Source organism: Aotus nancymaae, unplaced genomic scaffold, assembly GCF_030222135.1.
Source record: "Aotus nancymaae isolate 86718 unplaced genomic scaffold, 86718_ANA_hifiasm-v0.15.2.pri h1tg000022l_1, whole genome shotgun sequence".
Taxonomy (NCBI): domain Eukaryota; kingdom Metazoa; phylum Chordata; class Mammalia; order Primates; family Aotidae; genus Aotus; species Aotus nancymaae.
Genome location: NW_026988435.1, coordinates 1,923,652 through 1,945,357, shown reverse-complemented (window position 1 = coordinate 1,945,357; position 21,706 = coordinate 1,923,652). Strand labels below are relative to the sequence as shown.

Genomic DNA, 21,706 nt, shown 5'->3' with positions numbered 1-21,706 from the left:
ACCCCATTTAGATGTGTTAAAGCCAACTTATTCGTTATCTATTGGATCTATTGGATCAGTTATCTATTTTAACACATCTATCTATTTAGATGTGTTAAAACCAACTTATTCGTTATCTATTGGATTCATTATCTATCTAATAAATGTAACAGTGTAAATAATAATTTTTAGATACTTTTATTAATTCAGTACCTAAAGCACTTAAAATAAAAATTAAATAAATATTAACCTTTATGATGATGGTGTTAAGTTCCCAGGATCACTAGGTAGCAGTACACACATTTATAATCCTTTTTGTATATGTAAAGATATAGCATCTATTTGGTTTTTATGCAGGCTGGAATAATGAGGGCTAAATAAAAGTTATGCATCTGATTTGTATAATGCATTTAAAGTTCATTATATAATATATTATCTAATGTTTTCATTATAGCTGCTTTGCTAGCTAGAGAGAATTGATGTTAGCTCCACTTGACATGAGGGAGTGCATCCTCAGAGAGGTGACAACCTGTGCCTGAAACCCGGTTAATTACAGGAAAGTAGCCAGATCCTTCTGACTCTCAGTACAGTCCTCTTGTTTGACAAGCAAAGACTGTACAAGCAGCTTTTATAACCTAAACTTTTGTTTTGACTCTGTAGCCAGTATCTGCATGCTGAAATGATTTCACTTTGAAGAAACAAAGATATTATCATCCATAAAACTAAAACAAAAAAAGCCCTTAGTTATGGGAGATATAAAAGGTAGGGAAAACATAAATAAAGAAAATGAGCTGCAATTTATAACCCAAGTTAAACAAAAAGCTCCCCTAAATTTATATCCTCCTGTTTCCACATAATGAGTCAATTAATCTTCTAATGCTTTATAAAAGTAAAAAACACTGCAGTAGCAGCTGGTTTTAATGTTAAAGCTAATTAGGAAAACACATTAAGTCAAGAGAAGTGCTGAAGTTACATTTAGCTCAAGAGGAAAGAAGTATGTGCATGTGTTTGTGTTGTGGACAAGCATAAAGAAAGAAGATAAATTAAAGCTTGTCTTTTATATCCTGCAGTCTGATTTCCCCAAGGAAGGCAGCCGTGAGAACAGAGAAATGGGTCACTGGTGTTAAGAAGCTGTTCCGACCAAGAGAGGCAAGAGAAAGTTAAGGGCTGTATTTCATGGAGCTACCAGACTGACACTTCTGACTGAATTTATGGATTTTTCTGCTCAACGGGCTAAACACACGAGCCATTTGGATGCCATTCCCCCCAGTCTATGATTGTCAGAAAAATTTCTTAATCATGGGATGATTTGCCACCTGCCACTAAGTAGCACATTTCAATTGCATTTTTAATAACCCCCCAAAGTCGTCTCAGGAAAGAAAGTATTTTTTTAAATGCATTTTCATTTAAAACAAATCTTAAAATGTATCTCTGACAGATCAAGCAGAGTGGAAATTTCAATATCATGTTTTTCTGTGGGGGGGGGGGCGGTGAGGACGAGGTTGGGATGGAGAACGGAGGTGTACATGTTTTCAGATAAAAGAGCAGAGTTTGCTCTTCGTCCTCTACAGCAGTGCCAGTGCTTCTCAACTGTAGGGTTTAAGGGAATCACTGCAGGTTTTTATTTAGAATCCTGGGCTGGGGCCCGTGCATCTGCATTTCTAACTCCCAGGTGATTCTGCGGCTGGTCCTCCGACCACTTTGATGTAAAAGCCTCCTCTAGACCGTTTGGTTCAAGGTCTGCATTCAAGGACGGTCATTTTTCTCTCAATCTTTCTGGCTTTCCATGGCCTCAAATAATCTCCATTAAAAACCCTTTCCTCTAGGATAGAAACGAATTTAATTGAGGAACCTAACCTGACAGGAATTAGGGCAGCCTTTTTGATTCGTGTTGAAAATACATCAGGTAGAGCTTCCTTTCAACTGTGGCTGCAGAGAGGACAGTTTCATGCCATTCCTGTGTGCCTGGCGCCCCCTCGTGGGCGAAAACTCACGGCCAGGCAAATTTATCGGCTGACGATTCCTACTGTACGGTGCTAGATGAAATATTTTAAAGAGCTTTTATAGAATCACAAGGACCAAGGTACAGAATATCTGTGTGGTAGTTGTAGAGTCTACTATATAAACTTCGGGAAAATTTGGTTGGGGAACACAGTCTATTGGGAACGGTAGCTGGCTTAAACATGTTTGGAAGAACTGTTGTATGGATACATGAGATAAGCAGTGAAGAAAGGTTAAAAAAAAGATTAAAAAAATAGAGTCTCAGAAGAAAAAAAGAGACACATTTCTAAACCTGCTTAATCTCAAGGCTTCTGAAATCTTAAATTATGGTTCAATATATGTGAAAAATGCTCTGGAAAACAAAAAATTAAACTCACCAAGGTTTAATCTGATGCTGATCACCTCATCAGTGGCTCTCAAATTGTGATTCTCAGACCAGCAACATCACCTAGGAATTTGCTAGAAATGCAAATCGTTGGCCTCACCCAGATCTAGTGCATCAGAGACTCTGGGGGTGGAACCCAGTAAGCGGTGCCTTCAGCACCCCCCTGGTGATTCTGATGCTCACCTAAGTTTGAGTCACAAACGTGATGAAATCAAGGTCAATTTCTTAGAACTGGCTGGGTGAGGTGCCTCACGCCTGTAATCCCAGCAGTCTTGGAGGCCGAGGTGGGCGGATCACCTGAAGTCAGGAGTTTCAGACCAGCCTGATCAACATGGTGCATCCTTGTCTCTATTAAAAACTGCAAAAATTAGCTTGGTGTCGTGGCACGTGCCTATAATCCCAGCTATTCAGGTGGCTGAGGCAGGAGAATTGCTTGAACCTAGGAGGTGGAGCTTGGAGTGAGCCGAGATCACACCACTACACTCCAGCCTGGGCGTCAGGGTGAGACTCCATCTCAAAAAGAAAAAAAAAAAAAAAAAAAAAAAAAAAGAATTGGAACCAAATGGATTTCAGGAAATTGAAAAAACAAACAACTCCCCTCCAAAAAATCCCCAACCCTCAACATAAGAATATTTAACACACTTTTTTGTTTTGCCTGTTAACAAATTAGTTCTCTGCAGTACCCACATGCCTATAGTGCTTTCCCTGGTCATAACCACATTATGAGACGAGTATCCCCTGACCCTGAACACTTATGGGATTAGTTATTCATCAGAAGGTTGTATTTGTTCTACTGCCAGAGGATATTGCTTCTCACCCTCTTCCATACTTCCTTCATCTCCACATCACTAGGACTCTCAAAAGTTGTCAGTTCGGCCGGGCGCATTGGCTCATGCCTGTAATCCCAGCACTTTGGGAGGCTGAGGCGGGTGGATCACGAGGTCAAGAGATCGAGACCATCCTGGTCAACATGGTGAAACCCCGTCTCTACTAAAAATACAAAAAATTAGCTGGGCATGGTGGTGCGCGCCTGTAATCCCAGCTACTCAGGAGGCTGAGGTAGGAGAATTGCCTGAACCCAGGAGGCGGAGGTTGCGGTGAGCCGATCGCGCCATTGCACTCCAGCCTGGGTAACAAGAGCGAAACTCCGTCTCAAAAAAAAAAAAAAAAAAAAAAAATGTTGTCAGTTCAGGAACTGTGGAAACTGGAGGCTTTGTCAATGAAAGAAGAATCAGGATGGATTTAGCAGTAAGCCAGAGAGTTTAACCTGATGATCTCGCCATCCCCTGTGTAGACGAAAATCTTTGTTCCAGTTATGTACCTGTAATATGAACTTCCATCTTCTTCACCTGCCATCGCAACTCAGTTCTACCACTTTGTGCTATCATGGCCTTGGGCAAATCCCTTAACCTCTCTGTGACCAAGTTTTCACATTGCAATATTATCATGATAGTGCCTATTTCATAGGATCACTGTGAGGATGGAATAAGATAGTGCATTAAAGGGTTTTCCAACACTGGATCAATCTTAATTGCTAGAAGGGATACGAATTTTTTAAAAGACAATTCAGCAGAGTATGTTCATAGGGAGCCATGGCATTGGTCATACTAGTTCCTACCCAAAAGCAAGGCATTCTAGCTCATAAGAATATTCAGTAAGATTTTATACATAACATGTATCCAACTTAAGGATTCTAGTCAGAACAATAAGTTGGTATATAGGCAACATATAGTCATTCACTATTTATGGAACACATACTATTTACCAGAGTGTGAAGAGTAGAAAAATGAGTTTTTTGGTCAATCTAAAATGGATAACTCATCAATTATTCTCATTAAAGAGAAGATAATTATAAAAATCTTTTTTTTTTTTGTTTTAAACTGATAGTTTGTACTTGCATTTTGGTCTTACTTATTTTTCTAATTTTTATTTATTTATTTTTATTGTACTTTAGGTTCTGGAGTACACGTGCAGAACATGCAGGATTGTTGCATAGGTACATACACGGCAATGTGGTTTGCTGCCTCCATCCCCCACATCACCTACATCTAGCATTTCTCCCCATGTTATCACTCCCCAACCTCCCCACCCCCTACCCACTGTTCCTCCATTGCCCCCCACAACAGACCCCAGTGTGTGATGCTCCCCTCCCTGTGTCCATGTGTTCTCACTGTTCAACACCCACTTATGAATGAGAACATGGGGTGTTTGGTTTTCTGTTCTTGTGTCAGTTTGCTGAAAATGATGGTTTCCAGATTCATCCATGTCCCTACAAAGGACACAAACTCATCGTTTTTTATGGCTGCATAGTATTCCATGGTGTATATGTGCCACATTTTCCCTGTCCAGTCTATCATCAATGGGCATTTGGGTTGGTCCCAGGTCTTTGCTATTGTAAACAGTGCTGCTACGAACATATGTGTGCATGTGTCTTTATAATAGAATTATTTATAATCCTTTGGGTATATACCCAGTAATGGTATTGCTGGGTCAAATTGAATTTCTATTTCTAGGTCATTGAGGAATCACCACACTGTCTTCCACAATGGTTGAGCTAATTTACACTCCCACCAACAGTGTAAAAGTGTTCCTATTTCTCCATGTCCTCTCTAGCATCTGTTGTCTCCAGATTTTTTAATGATCGCCATTCTAACTGCCATGAGGTGGTATCTCAATGTGGTTTTGATTTGCATTTCTCTAATAATCAGTGATGGTGAGCATTTTTTCATATGTTTGTTGGCCTCACATATGTCTTCTTTTGTAAAGTGTCTGTTCATATCCTTCTCCCACTTTTGGATGGGTTTGTTTGGTTTTTTTCTTGTAAATCTGTTTTAGTTCTTTTTACCTCCATTTTGACAGTACGGTGGGTTTTGATGAGTTTTGAGGATATAACTTACCTCCAAATCCGGGTCTCATTGCAAAATCGTTGTCCTCTATATGGAGAAGTTGCTCATATTTCTGAGGCCACAGTTTGGTACTGTCATCTTTCTTCATTCTAGTTTCTTGTTTGCTGTTCCCCCAAAGGGAAAAAAATATTTTTGAGATACATATGCTTCTGCATATTTTGATTTAGGTTAGCCATCTGTGCTCAACATAGCATGTTCTGAAATACATACATAAAAGCTCATTTTCTCAGTTCATATTAAGCCAAAGAGCTGTCAACATTTGTTCTTTATTATATAAGTGTGGAGCAAATAAGGTAAACCAAATTTGGGGGCACCTTAAGTCACAAACTCAGTTTGGATTTAATGCACGAACTAGTATTGTTTCTCAGAATACGGTTTTTAGACCTGGAAAATCCCAATTACCTGAGCGGAGGTGATCAAAACTCAGATTCACAGACTCCTGCCCCAGATCAACTATATCAGTCCCCTAGGAAGCAGGGCCTAGGAATCTGCACCTGAACAAGTTACCTAAGTGATCGGTGGGGTCACTGAAGCCGAACGATCTCTGCGCTAAAACAGTGAGAAAATAAAAGGACCGCAAGATTTTAAACAGATGAAGACAGTGTTTTACGAAGATAAAATGAGCAAAAATACAGGGTGCAGGCTGAGAGTGTACCAGGCAGAATTCCCGCTGGGGGTTCTAGAGTCTGAGGGATGGCAATACTTAGACCTGATGCCAGGTCAAATTGTGAAGTGGGTGAAGTCTGATTTTGTGTGCAGTTCTCTAGGGCAAAGGAAAGTGGGCAGTGGCCTCTTGGCACTAGGTGTCCTGATGGGACTGCGGCCCTGTCTCTCCCTGTGTCGGTGAGTTGGGCAAGTTGCTGGACCTCCTGATTTGTTTTCTGCCCTGATGGCTCAACTCCTCTTCCAGAAAAAGGTGACTGTGATCGTTACCATCATCATCATCATCATCGTCGTCAGCAGGAGCAATAACACAAGACCCTGAGGGCTCTACTAAGTGCATCCCAGTCATTCTGAATAGCTGATACGCTTTTGTATTAATACCTGTCTTCTCCAGGAAACCGATGTGAATTTTAATATAAGACGTGGGTAAACTTTCTCACACAATTAAATGACTTTGATGGGGAGAATTTCAGAACCTGGAGCAGCTGCTACAAGACATAAGTCCAGGCTTATGGGCATCTGACATCACTGAGTGTGGCCTTTCAATAAAGAACTTTCTGGTTGAAACCATCAGAAGTTTATAGAAGTATATTTTATCATTGATAGAAATGTGGAAGTTGGGAAATCTGTTTTGGTAGAAGGCAATGAGTTTTCTTTTAAACATGTTAAGCCATTGTAGCCTATGAATAATTGAACACATACTACTATTTTTTCCATGGATCTAGAATTAACTAGAAAAGTTCTTCCAAGGAGCTAGAAGGAACTATTTATTAAAAAAAAAAAAATAGCAGCTAGTTTTTATTAAATGCCTACTATGTTCAAGGCACCAAGCCAAAATAAATATTATCTTCCTTGGCATACATCCTAATTATGCTCCATTTGGGCCCCACGCCCAGAGTTTCTGATTCAGTAGGTTTGGGGTATGAAAATTTGCATGTATAATAATTTATCAAGAGAGTCACTGGCCTAGAAAACAGTAGACATTTAATAAAAGCTAGCTACTTGTTACTATTTTAAGAAAAATGGAAATGTAACTAAGACTGAAAACTCATGAAAATTTGTAAAGCCCTTTGGTAATAATCTTTTAATACAGTTAAATGGCATGTCACTAATGTGTCTGCTCAGAAGCATACCACTCCATGAGATTGGAAAGGACAAATCTTAATTAAGAATCCCAAGAAGGTTAAAGACGGAGCCCGCTACGAAATGCTCTCTTGGCAGCGTGCAAAACCACGTGCACCTTGAAGGCTCTTCAGGTGCACAATGAGATGTTCCATATTTATCTGCTTTTGCCTTTTTGTGGGTATATTTTTGTATCTTCCATTTCTCAAAAAGCATCTGTTGCTTAAACACCCTTTTAAAGAATTTTGAAAATCTGAGTATTCCCCTCACACATATTTAAATCGACATTTATGTTTCTTCATCATAAATTTCGAAATTACTCAAATACTGATGATTTCAAATAAAACATATTATTCCTTTAAGTGTATCCAATGACTCTAAATATACACATTATGTACTTAAATATACCTGAACAAGTTCTTTAAAAATCAGCAATTTTTATCATTTTTTTAAAAAAACTTTATCTCCATTTTATTTACTTCATAGAATTTTATCACTCCATCATGCATTGTTATAAGAAAAATGTATAAACATTGAAATTAACTTTTTAATTTTCTGACAATTACAAATGGAATAAAACATAATTTGTATAAACGTTGATACTTACTAAAATTAAGAATGAAATTTTATTAGAAGTGTATTTATAAATGAAGTGATGATTCATTTTCGCCAATTATTCTGTGTATCAGCAAATGGATATTAGTCATTGCTGGAATAAAACTGGGAATTCTATTCTTTTTTAAAAATCTTTATAGATAAAAACGTTGAGAAAGTTTGTTATATATGTGGAAGTACATGGAATTTGAAGAAATTTTCAGTATTCTTTTAACAATGTGACTTAATTATTTAAACTCCTTACTTATTTTTCAAAACTCACGCTGTAGAATTTATCTTGAACAATTATTTTAATGATTTATAACCTGACAAATTAATTAGGTTCTTCCTTCAATTTTATTAAAAGCAAGTAAGAGAATTGCCATTTAGAAAAAGACGTTTTGTGTAGCATCATCCACTATCTCAACACGTTTGTAATGATCTCTTTGTACCCAGGAACTTTTTTTTTTTTTCTAGATAGAGTCTTGCTCTGTCACCCAGGCTGGAGTAGAGTGGTGTGATATCGGCTCACTGCAACCACTGCCTCCCTGGTTCGAGCAATTCTCCTGCCTTAGCCTTCTGAGTAGCTGGGATTACAGGTGCCTGCCACCTTGCCTGGCTATTTATTTTTTATTTTTTAATAGAGATGGGGTTTTATCATGTTGGTCAGGCTGGTCTCAAACTCCTGACCTCGTGATCCACCTGCCTTAGCCTCCCAAAATGCTGGGATTACAGGCATGAGCCACCACGCCTGGCCTGGACCCAGCAACTTACACACTGGAAATACTTGCAGGATTCAGAAGGAGGGAGAGGGATGCCTGCATATTGTCAGGTGGGACAGAGCAATAATTAAAAGGTGGTAATAAAGAAGACTGCAGGTGGTGAATAGGTCAATTTTAAGAAAGAGGTCAGAAGGAATTAAAGATCCCAAAACTGTTTGTTTTAAAACCACTCATGTCTACATGCCCTCAAATACCTCACATCTACCCTTGGAGGCATAATACATCATACCGCAGGAGGATGGGCACCCTGGTTTGAAGGCCTCTGATGCATACATAGAAAGGTTAATAAAATGAAGGATGAAATAAAACCAAGAAGACAGAAGGAAATGTGCTTAATAAAAGATCACTATATAATGGAGCATCAGATTTAGCTCAGAATGTTCTCATCTTATTCTACACATGTATCATTTTAAACTACTTTGTGTCTTCTACCCTCTCCCCCCAATCTAGAATAAATGATATAATGTTTAGCAGCTGCTGAGAAGAAGCTTTTGGATTTCTTCTGTCCGAGGAGAGGATGTTCTAGGAGTCTGAGTCCTGATGGGATCAAGCAAAGAAATCTCAGTTTATGGGAGAGCCTCTCGTCAGCATTCTTCATGTTTGTCCTTTCCTACAAAGCCTTATGAACATTGAGAAACAGTAGGGCTGTAATCTTGGCAATAGGTGTGAGTTTTCTCATTGAATTAGGGCCTTTTCCTTCCTGGATGACACAAAGAAAATGTGTTTCTATGCTCCCTCTTCTCAGTGGCAGAAACTCTACTGTAATTGTGTGACGAAGAACGTAGAGGTCTGGGAGGAAGGAAAGGCCGGATTTTGAGTAGTCTCAGGGGGACTAAGAGGGTCTTTGAGGAGGACATAATAGCCAAAGAATTAAAAACTAGAACTGGTTGAGGAAAAGAAGATACACCTAACTCATTCGGCTGCATTGGAGTTTTATAAGTGGAATGACAAAACATCATCTGACTTCAGTCACAAATACTCGGTTGACTGCCTTATAAAACGGCTTTCCCTCGAGCCTGGAGGCCTACATATTTGATGAATTAACTAGAATCGGAACTTGAAAAGAACTAGGTCTGACGTGAAGAGAGTATTTATCCAAGGGAGGACATAATTAACAAGCATATTAAAAAATATCTAATGGAGGGGGTCAAGAGTGAAGCAATAACTGTCATTTTGTATCTATTACAAATAATAATGTTATTGCCCGTGCTGTGAAGGATACGATGAGGCCAGGTGCAGTGGCTCTTGTGTGTAATCCCAGCACTTTGGGAGGCCAAGGTGGGTGGATCACTTGAGGTCAGGAGTTTGAGACCAGCCTGGCCAACATGGCAAAACCCTATCAATACTAAAAATACAAAATTAGCCAGGTGTGGTGGCGGGCACCTATAATCTCAGCTACTCAGGAGGCTGAGGCAGGAGAATCACTTGAACCTGGGAGGCAGAGGTTGCAGTGAGCCAAGATTGTGCCACTGCACTCCAGCCTGGGCAACAAAATGAGACTCTACCTCAAAAAAAAAAAAAAAAAAAAAAAAGATGAAATGTGAATATTTCTAGTTTGCAGGTGGGAGTTTAAATATTGGTAAACTCTGCTAGAAATTCATCTCAAGAACTATAAGGATATTTCATATGCTTTGACTCAGTTATTCAATTCCAGAAAAATCATAATTTTCTTGGTAGAGGAAAAAATCTGAAAAATTATAATTTTCTTGGTAAAGGAAAACGTGTGAAAACATTTATTGGTGTTTCTTATAATAATGCAAACTTGAAAATAAATGTTCAAAAACAAAGGAGGTAATTCTTCTTCTTTAATTCAAATTAATAATATGAAATGATTAAAAATACCATTATGGTATCTATGAAGCAATGTGAGAAATATAAGTGAAGAAAATACAGCGTGATCCAAGATGGCCAGTTAGGAGCAGCTCAAGATTGCAGCTCCCAGTGAAAGTGCAGAGCGTGAGTGGATGCTGCATTTCCAGATGGATTTTTATTGCCCACAGACCAGGAGATTCCCAGGCAGAGGAGCCCCACGGGTTGCCAGCGTGGCTGTTTTGGCCGACGCGGTTGTTTTGCTGGCGCCCTGGCGAGGCGGTTCCCAGTGCAGAGTAAACGGGACTGGGTCCCTCCTTAGCCAGCAAGGGGAGCTCCAGGAAGCTCCGGGAAGGCAGAGTCACTCATTCATCTGATTAAAAAAAAGGGGGACTGAAACAGGGAGCCAGGCCAGGAGATTCCCGGGCAAAAAAGCACCACGAATCTCAGAGCCACTGTTTCAGCTGGCCCAGTGGGTCACCGCACAGGAAATCACACAGATCCCAGCGCCTTTCCAACAGGTGACCAGAACACCTGGGAGAGAGCCAACCGTTCAACTAAAAAACAAAAGGCTCTGAGGCAGGGAGCCAGGTGATCAGGCCCAGCTGGTCCCACCCTCCCGCGAAAAAAAACAAAAAAACCCAGCAATTGGAAACACTCTTGGTTGAGAGTTTCACAGCAAGCACAGCTGAACCTGGGACAGTCCAGTTCTGTGGGGGAGGGGCGTCCACCATTACCGAGGCACTCCACCACTACGGAGGCAGTCCACCATTGCTGAGGCAGTTCTAATGACACCCATATAAACAGGACTGCAGGGAGGTTCACACGGCAGCTGGGCGGAGCCCACAGCAGCTCAGCGAAGCCTCTGCAGGCAGACAGTGACTAGGCTGCCTCCTTGCTGGGCAGGGCAGCCCTGGGAAAAAAAAAAAGGCAGCAGCACAGCAGAAACTCATAAATAAAGCCCTAACTCCGCGGGACAGAACACCTGGGGAAAAAAAGGGGTTTATGAGTTCTGCTGCAGCAGACTTAAACGTACCTGCCCAGCAGCTCTGAATGAACAACAGAGCTCACAGCTCAGCACTTGAGCTACAATAAAGGACAGAGTGTCTCCTCAAGCAGCTCCCTGACCCCTGTATATCCAAAGAGTCACCTCATAAAGGAGAGCTCAGACTGACATTTGGCAGGTATCCTTCTGGGACAAAGCAGAAGAAGACACTGGTAGCAACCTTTACTGTTCTGCAGCTGCTGCAGGTGATCCCCAGGCAAGCAGGGCCTGGAGTGGACCTCAGCAGTCCTACAGCAGAGGGGCCAGACTGTTAGAAGGAAAAATAAGAAACAGAAATAACTTCATCATCAACAAATAGGACGTCCACTCAGAGACCCAATCAGAAAGTCAGCAACTACAAAGACGACAGGTGGATAAATCCACAAAGATGGGAAGAAACCAGTGTAAAAAGGATGAAAACACCCAAAACCAGAACACCTCTCCTCCTACAAGGGATCACAACCCCTCACCAGCAAGGGAACAAGACTGGATGGAGAATGAGTGTGATGAAATCACAGAATCAGGCTTCAGAAGGTGGGTAATAAGAAACTTCCATGAGCTAAATGAACATGTTCTAACCCAATGCAAAGAAACTAAGAACCTTGAAAAAAGATTTGACGAAACGCTAACAAGAATGGACAACTTAGAGAGGAATATAAGTGAATTGATGGAGCTGAAAAACACAACACGAGAATTTCGCAAAGCATGTACAAGCTTTAACAGCCAAATTGACCAAGCAGAAGAAAGGATATCAGAGGTCGAAGATCAGCTCAATTAAATAAAATGAGAAGGCGAGATTAGAGAAACAAAGTCAACAAAGTCAACAAGAAATATGGGACTATGTGAAAAGACCTAATCTATGTTTGATAGGTGTACCTGAATGTGACGAAGAGAATGAATCCAAGCTGGAAAATACTCTTCAGGATATTATCCAGGAAAACTTCCCCAACCTAGCAAGGCAGGCCAATATTCAAGTCCAGGAAATACAGAGAACACCACAAAGATATTCCTCAAGAAGAGCAACCCCAAGGCACATAATCTTCAGAGTCACCAGGGTTGAAATGAAGGAGAAAATGCTAAGGGCAGCCAGAGAGAAAGGTCGGGTTACCCACAAAGGGAAGCCCATCAGACTCACGGCAGATCTCTCAGCAGAAACCCTACAAGCCAGAAGAGAGTGGGGGCTGATATTCAACATCCTTAAAGAAAAGAACTTTCAACCCAGAATTTCATATCCAGCCAAACTAAGCTTCATAAGTGAAGGAAAAATAAAATCCTTTGTGAACAAGCAAGTACTCAGACATTTCATCACCACCAGGCCTGCTTTACAAGAGCTCCTGAAAGAGGCACTACACATAAAAAAGAACAACCAGTACCAGCCACTCCAAAAACATACCAAATGGTAAAGAGCATCAACACAATGAAGAATCTGCATCAACTAATGGGCAAAACAGCCAGCTAGCATCAAAATGGCAGTATCAAATTCACACATAACAATATTAACCCTAAATGTAAATGAACTAAATGCCCCAATCAAAAGACACAGACTGGCAAATTGAATAAAAAGCCAAAACCCATCGGTGTGCTGTATCCAGGAAACCCATCTCACATGCAAGGATACACAAAGGCTCAAAATTGAGGGATGGAGGAAGATTTACCAAGCAAATGGTGAGCAAAAAAAAGCAGGAGTTTCAATTCTCATCTCTGATAAAATAGACTTTAAAGCAACAAAAATCAAAAGAGACAAAGAAGGACATTACATAATGGTAAAAGGATCAATGCAACAAGAAGAGCTAACGATCCTAAATATATATGCACCTAATACAGGAGCACCCAGATACATAAGGCAAGTTCTTAAAGACTTACAAAGAGACTTAAGACTCCCACACAATAATAGTGGGAGACTTTAACACCCCATTGTCAATATTAGATCAACCAGACAGAAAATTAACAAGGATATCCAGGACTTGAACTCAGACCTGGAACAAGCAAACCTAATAGACATTTACAGAACTCTCCAACCCAAATCCACAGAATATACATTCTTCTCAGCACCACATCACACCTACTCTAAAATTCACCACATAATTGGAAATAAATCACTCCTCAGCAAATGCAAAAGAACAGAAACCATAACAAACAGTCTCTCAGACCACAGTGCAATCAAGTTAGAACTCAGAATTCAGAAACCAACCCAGAACCGCACAGCTTCATGGAAACTGAACAACTTTCTCTTGAATGTTGACTGTATAAACAATGAAATGAAGGCAGAAATAAAGATGTTCTTTGAAACCAACGAGAATGAAGACACCACATACCAGAATCTCTGGGGCACATTTAAAGCAGTCTCTAGAGGAAAATATATAGCAATAAATGCCCACATGAGAAGCAAGGAGATATCTAAAATTGACACCCTATCATCAAAATAGAAAGAGCTAGAGGAGCAAGATCAAAAAAACTCAAAACCTAGCAGAAGACAAGAAATCACTAAGATCAGAGCAGAACTGAAGGAGACAGAGACACAAAAAACCCTTCAAAATATCAATAAATCCAGGAGCTGGGTTTTTGAAAAGATCAACGAAATAGACCACTAGCCAGATTAATAAAAAAGAAAAGAGAGAATAACCAAATAGATGCAATAAAAAACGATAAAGGGAATATCACCACAGATTCCACAGAAATTCAAACCATCATCAGAGATTATTACAAACAACTCTATGCACATAAACTAGGAAACCTGGAAGAAATGGATAAACTCCTGTACACTTGCCTCCTCCCAAGCCTAAACCAGGAAGAAGTCGAAACCCTGAATAGACTAACAATAAGGTCTGAAGTTGAGGCAGCAATTAAGAGCCTACCACCCAAAAACAGCCCAGGTCCAGATGGGTTCACAGCCGAATTCTACCAGACATACAAAGAGGAGCTGGTACTATTCCTTCTGAAACTATTCCAAATAATCCAAAAAGAGGGAATCCTTCCCAAATCATTTTATGAGACCAACATCATCCTGATACCAAAACCCAGCAGACACTCAACAAGAAAAGAAAACTACAGGCCAATATCCATGATGAACATAGATGCAAAAATCTTCAATAAAATACTGGCAAGCCGATTGCAACAGCACATCAAAAAGCTTATCCACCATGATCAAATAGGATTCAACCCAGGGATGCAAGTTTGGTTCAACATATGCAAGTCTATAAACGTAATTCACCACATAAACAGAAACAAAGACAAAAACCACGATTATCTCAATTGATGCAGAGAAGGCCTTCGACAAAATTCAACAGCCCTTTATGCTAAAAACCCTCAATAAACTAGGTATTGACAGAACGTATCTCAAAATAATAAAAGCTATTTATGACAAACCAACAGCCAATATCATACTGAATGGGCAAAAACTGGAAGCATTCCCTTTGAAATCTGGCAATAGATAAGGATGCCCTCTCTCACCACTCCTATTCAATATAGTACTGGAAGTTCTAGCCAGAGCAATCAGGCAAGAAAAAGAAATAAAGGGTATTTAATTAGGAAAGGAGGAAGTCAAATTGTCTCTATTTGCAGATGACATGATTGTATATCTAGAAGACCCCATCGTCTCAGCCCAAAATCTCCTGAAACTGATAAGCAACTTCAGCAAAGTCTCAGGATACAAAATCAATGTGCAAAAATCACAAGCATTCCTATACACCAATAACAGATTTAAAGAGAGCCAAATCCAGAATGAACTGCCATTCACAATTGCTACAAAGAGAATAAAATACCTAGGAATACAACTAACAAGGAACGTAAAGGACCTCTTCAAGGAGAACTACAAACCACTGCTCAATGGAATAAGACAGGACACAAACAGATGGAGAAACATTCCATGTTCGTGGTTAGGAAGAATCAATATCGTGAAAATGGCCATACTGCCCAGAGTAATTTACAGATTCAATGCTATTCCCATCAAGCTACCAATGACCTCCTTCATAGAACTGGAAAAAACCACCTTAAACTTCATATGGAACCAAAAGAGAGCCCGCATAGCCAAGTCAATTCTAAGCAAAAAGAACAAAACTGGAGGCATCACACTACCGGACATCAAACTCTACTACAAGGCTACAGTAATCAAACAGCATGGTACTGGTACCAAAACAGAGATATAGACCAATGGAACAGAACAGAGGCCTCGGAGGCAACACAACATATCTACGACCATCCGATCTTTGACAAAACTGACAAAAACAAGCAATGGGGAAAGGATTCCCTGTTTAATAAGTGGTGTTGGGAAAATTGGCTAGCCATATGCAGAAAGCAGAAACTGGACCCCTTTCTGACACCTTACACTAAAATTAACTCCAGATGGATTAAAGACTTAAACATAAGACCTAACACCATAAAAACCCTAGAAGAAAAGCTAGGCAAAACCATTCGGGATATAGGCGTAGGCAAGGACTTCATGACCAAAACACCAAAAGCATTGGCAACAAAAGCCAAATAGACAAATGGGACCTAATCAAACTCCACAGCTTCTGCACGGCAAAAGAAGCAGTCATTAGAGTGAATCGGCAACCAACAGAATGGGAAAAATTTTTGCAGTCTACCCATCTGACAAAGGGCTGATATCCAGAATTTACAACGAACTAAAACAGATTTACAAGAAAAAAACAAACAAGTCCATTCAAAAGTGGGTGAAGGATATGAACAAATACTTTACAAAAGAAGATATATACGAGGCCAACAAACATGAAAAAATGCTCATCATCACTGGTCATTAGAGAAATGCAAATCAAAACTACATTGAGATACCATCTCACGCCAGTCAGAATGGCGATCGTTAAAAAATCTGGAGACAACAGATGCTGGAGAGGATGTGGAGAAATAGGAACACTTTTACACTGTTGGTGGGAGTGTGAGTTAGTTCAACCATTGTGGAAGACAGTGTGGTGATTCCTCAAGGACCTACAAATAGAAATTTCATTTGGCCCAGCAATCCTATTACTGGGTATATATCCAAAGGATTATAAATCATTCTACTATAAGGATACATGCACAAGAATGGTCATTGCAGCACTGTTTACAATAGCAAAGACCTGGAAGCAACCCAAATGCCCATCGATGATAGACTGGACAGGGAAAATGTGGCACATATACACCATGGAATATTATGCAGCCATCAAAAACGATGAGTTTGCGTCCTTTGTAGGGACATGGATGAACATGGAAACCATCATTCTCAGCAAACTGACACAAGAACACAAAATCAAACACTGCATGTTCTCACTCATGGGGGGTGTTGAACAATGAGAACACATGGACACAGGGAGGGGAGCACTACACACTGGGGTCTGGGGAAATAGGGGAGGGACAGCGGAGGGTGGCGAGTTGGGGAGAGATAGCATGGGGAGAAATGCCACATATAGGTGAAGGGGAGGAAGGCAGCAAATCACACTGCCATGTATGCACCTATGCAACAATCTTGCATGTTCTTCACATGTACCCCAAAACTTAAAATGCAATAAAACAAAAAATAAAAAAAAAGAAAATACAAAATGGTTGCTATGCTATGATTTTAAACATGAAAAAAAATCACATAATTTCATAAATAAGGATTAGACATGAACTTGGAAAAACGAAAGCATTGAGATTCTAGGTATTTTTTTCCACATAAAAATCCATTATTACTATTGTTATTTGTATCATAAATTATCTAGACCAAATTGGACTTGCCATTTAGAATACTTTCCAAGTAGGAATCTGGTCAAAGCTCTCCACCATATCACTCCATTCTCCTTGTCATTCTAGAAACATGCCCTCTCGATAACATGGACGTTTTTCTCAGCCAAACTTTATTGTGGACCAGTGCACGCTGAAGCTCAGCAACTGTTCCAAATAATGTAGGCAAAATTTTAAAATGTTTTGTAGACTTACTATTTTTCTTTAGAAAAATATAAAATGAAGCAAAAATGTTCTATTAGTCTACCTAAACAGATGCAAATCCAAGGAATAAGGTAAAGTAGTGAGAAAATCAGTTGGTCCAATTTTTCATCACAAAGAAAATCATAATTCTTGATCCAGTGTTTATTTCCATGCTCCGGATGTTTTTGAAATGTCTTAGAGAAAACGTGGTACATTAGATGTAGTGAATCTTATGGCTTTGATTGAACGCCTAACTCCTGAACTCTGGAAATACATACCTGACTTTATCAATAGCCTGTCTCTTGTAAAGGGAAAATATCTAGGCAGATGAACATTTCTGTGGGAAAGCCAGCCAGAGAGAATGCTTCAATTGAAACATGACAGTTCCTACATCTCACTTGGGTCTCTGTCAGATCATGAGCTCAGCGATGAGGCCTCAGTTTCCTCATCTGTGAAACGAGGAAATTAGACCAAATTAGCAGCTGGTCTGCAGACATGTTTTTTTAAATAGTCCACATGGTATAGTAACTTGGACAATTTCAGATAAAAGCCTGGATTTCTTGCTTCTTCTGAAAAAATCAGAAAATCTGGCCACACGAGGCTCAAGTTCTCTTATAAGAAGAGAAGGCTGTGGGCACAGTGGCTCGTGCCTGTAATCCCAGCACTTTGGGAGGCCAAGGCTGGAGGATCATTTGAGGCCAGGAGTTTGAGTCCAGCCTGAGCAACACAGAAAGACCCAATCTCTCCAAAACAATGACAACAAAAAAAATTAGCCAGGTGTAGTGGCACACAGCTGTTGTTCCAGCTACTCGGGAGGTTGAGGTGGGAGGACCACTTGAGCACGGGTGTTGGAGATTATAATGAACTATGATTGCACCACCGCTCTCCAGCCTGGGCAACAGAACAAGACCTTGTTTCAGAAAAAAATTAAAAATTAAAAAACAAACAAAAACCAGAAAAGGCTGAACCTGACCAGCCGTTTTCCCTCAGAGAAGCATATACCTTGTAGTTGTAGTCTCTGCCACTCTCTTCTGTCCTTCTTCAGGAAAAAAAAGCCCCTGTTTATAGTGTTTTATTTTCATGGGGTAAATACTCCCACCATGGCTGATTTCAAGCTACCAACATGCATGGCAGAGATGTGTCTAGCACACAGTATAGTACAGTATAGTATAAATGGCATAGTATGGTGTATTGTAGTATTTCTACCATACAGATACAATAGCCCTAAATAACTTCAGGAACAACAGATGATAGTAAAATGTAGAGAAATCATTAGTAAGTGCTGAGTTTTAAGTATTTGCTACCTTTATTTTAGAAATTATTTAATTTAATTGCAGGCTTATATAATTTAATTTTTAACACTGAGTGCTTTTAACAGCCAGCTGATAAATTTCCTGATTGGTGCTTGCAAGCCAGTTTGAACAGACTCCAGCACTCTGCTGATTATTTTCAAGGCCAGAGTCAATGTGTTGTTCTTATAGTATTTTTAGCCCCCAACTCAGCACTTGCATATAAATATCACTCAATATAATTGTTGACAGAATGAATAAATATTCAATGATTCTATTTGCTTAATCCTCTTTGTATCATCTGGGAGCAAAATTTCTTCTCTAGGCAAAAGGGGAACATTTTTCACCTGCCATAACTTACTTTATTCACACCCCTCCCTACTTTGTTTTCAGGAAACAAAAGGTATCTTTGAATAAATATATATTTTAAAGTCTTTAGATTTTGAAAGAAGGGAAACTCTGGATTAAAAAGTGAGGTTATATTCTGAACGAAAACAACTAAAAGCAAAACATTTAAGAGCCTTATTGTATGAAGACTGGCCCAAAACAATGGATATATAATCCCCCTTATAATTTTCAAAGACCATGTCTCCTTTCATGTTTACTCTATTAGTTCTCTTGCATTATAGAAGAGTCGATTATTAATTAATTCATTCATTACTTAATTATTGGCTGATAATCAGGTTGGGTGTTGGGCAAAGAATCTCACAGTATCTATTCACATAGTAAGGTAGGAAGACTCCTGGCCCCTAACTCTAAAAATGACTGCCTACAGTAATTACTGTATTTTGGTCAAATGCCCTAAAATCTGCATGATAGGGTGGTTGATATCTGCATGATAGCTCAGAAACTGGCTGGCTGTATTATTCTGCTCACTCAGGGAAGACACCTGGGTTTCATTCTAAGTGGCTACTTCTGAACCAGTGTGATGGTTTATGCAATCTCCAGTGCCCAAGAGGGCTTTTCTTTTAAGAACAAAAGAAGCAGATAAAATTTTAGTGAATCCCATTCTGGCTTGTGACTCAAAGAAGCACTTCATTTAGGATATAGAGAAGTGACAACAAATACGATTGGCCCCACATGGCCGAAATCCTGGTGTTTCCTACGAGGGAAGTCTGCTTTGCATAGGCTCTAAAATTCTTCTTTTCCTTTATATAGGATCTAAAAATGAGGCATTTAACATCAGAAAAAAATTTCCACATCATCTCAAAGAACCAATGTTCTTCTCTTGTTCTTTCAATGTCACCTAAAAAATACACATAGTAGATTTTTTCTGTAGCAACTCTGCTGCTGATAGTGGGCTGGTGTAATGAATTAGCTACTATAATCATCTCTCTTCTGCTCATCTAAACATCCACCAGACTGTACAAGTCTACTCTTTGGATGACAGACAATATTTTAAGCTGTGTCCACTGATTTTTAAAATTAGATAAAATATACTATAAAATGTAATAAGCTATCTGAAAAAAAAAATAGAGTCTGGTGGTATCATCTTACAGTTCCCAAATACTTCCTTAGCTAATCGCTATGAAGAAGACTGGGAAAGTTGTCACATGGAACAAAACTTCGTATCATCTCAGGTCTCGGCCTGGGAGCAGAAGCATGGAAGGCAAGTGTGAGAGGTGGTCCCTGACCTTTAATCGCAGAGCAGGAATCAGTAACACACCTCTTTTGGTTTTGGTCATTAAACTGGAGACTTCAGAAGATATTTATTAAAATGTTGTGTTCTCTTTCCTGATCTTACGGTGAATGCATAATACGTATTCAGGATGTAAGGGAAATGTAGCTAAAACATCTGTCACCCCATTGGCTGCCAGGGTGGACCAGACGAGACTCACATCTTCCTTCCTCAATTTCTCCTTTTGGGTCTTTCTGGAAATCTGGTGCTTGTTGAAAAGGGAAGACTTTCTCAAAGACATTCTTTGATCATTAAAAGTATATGGGTATTACAGTGACAAATCATTCAAGTGTACCTGGGACTGAAGGGATTCCTGGCATTTTTAGTGCTAAAACCTAGGCAAGTTGGTGTATAAACAGGTCACTGTCACAGATGGCTATCTCCCCTACTGGCACATCCTAACATGCTCCTGATTATTGATGGGACGATAATGATGATGATGTGTTGATATTCAGGATATGTCAAACATATGAAAATTATTCTTGAGAGACAAATGGCCTTAATGCCTTTTGATACTATTTCCTCAGTCCATGAAACTATATACCCTACAAGTACTTGACATTCAAAGAAGGTGGTGCTTAGACTAATTTCTACTCAAAATAAATCTGAAGAAACATTAAACAATTAATGTATTCATAATAAATGTATTACTAATTGAAGAAATACTTTCCCTGAAAGAGGATCCTTACATGAACCCTTTGTTTTCTCCATAAATAAGGATAAATAAATTTCCAAATATCAGCAAATTCCAAGATCTTGCTCTTTCAGATGTCAAACACAGGTAATTGACGATGACGCATGCATGCGATCTCTAGAGACAGACATGGTCACAAACATGTGCTACCATTCATTAAAGATATGTTTCTAGTTTCCCTGTAGGTCTGAGGCAGCTGGTGAGAGAAACTGGGCAGTAATTCCATGGACTGCACTATGATCATCTTACCCGGTTTGTTTCATTGAAGAGGAGCACCGCTGGTGTGTCATCTTGATGTTAGAAGCAGCACAAGCATTTGGTATCAATGTGATCCAGACATAGGTGAAGAAGACCAACTGGAAAGCCAGGACCATCTCTTCGAAAAAAACAAAAAGGATGCCGGTGGGTGCAACTAACACCGTGATCACGATGTCTTCTTCAGGTGTCTTTTGAAAAATAAACAGCATGCCAGGGAAAATGTATTAGGGGAAAAAGACGTTGTCTTCAATGCTGTAATTTGTCTTAGTAGATTAAATTGATCCACATCACTTAAAAGCAAATATCTATCTGGATCTTCAGCAACTTGCGGAAAACAAAGCAGATTTTAGAAATTTTCAGTTTACATCCTTCAGTCCCTTTTCCCAGGATAGTTTTTAGTGTGATGCTCAATCCATACTCCGTAAGCCCTCAGCTGCAGTCCTCTGTAAACAAAGAAGTGAGGTTAGGCACTAATCCTCTTAATCCAATGCAATATCATTTAAATGTACTTAGTGACTCAGCAAAATAATATGCTTATTGGGAAAAAAGATGATTAATTTAATCTTAATTACACATTTGAAGATTCCTTTATCCTATGGTTCC

At 39.5% G+C, this 21,706-nt stretch overlaps 1 protein-coding gene across 1 annotated transcript in view; it reads right to left on the bottom strand.

The window, feature by feature from the left end:
* GABRR3 (gamma-aminobutyric acid type A receptor subunit rho3) overlaps positions 1-21,463 on the bottom strand; it is a 57,666-nt gene extending 36,203 nt beyond the window's left edge. The window contains exons 1-2 of the mRNA XM_012474145.2: positions 21,095-21,463; positions 5,263-5,375 (exon numbers count right to left, since the gene is read on the bottom strand). Coding sequence (XP_012329568.2) covers positions 5,263-5,375; positions 21,095-21,312 — 331 coding nt within the window. The 5' untranslated portion in view covers positions 21,313-21,463. The remainder of the gene's footprint in view (positions 1-5,262; positions 5,376-21,094) is intronic.
* Positions 21,464-21,706: the final 243 nt, after the last annotated feature.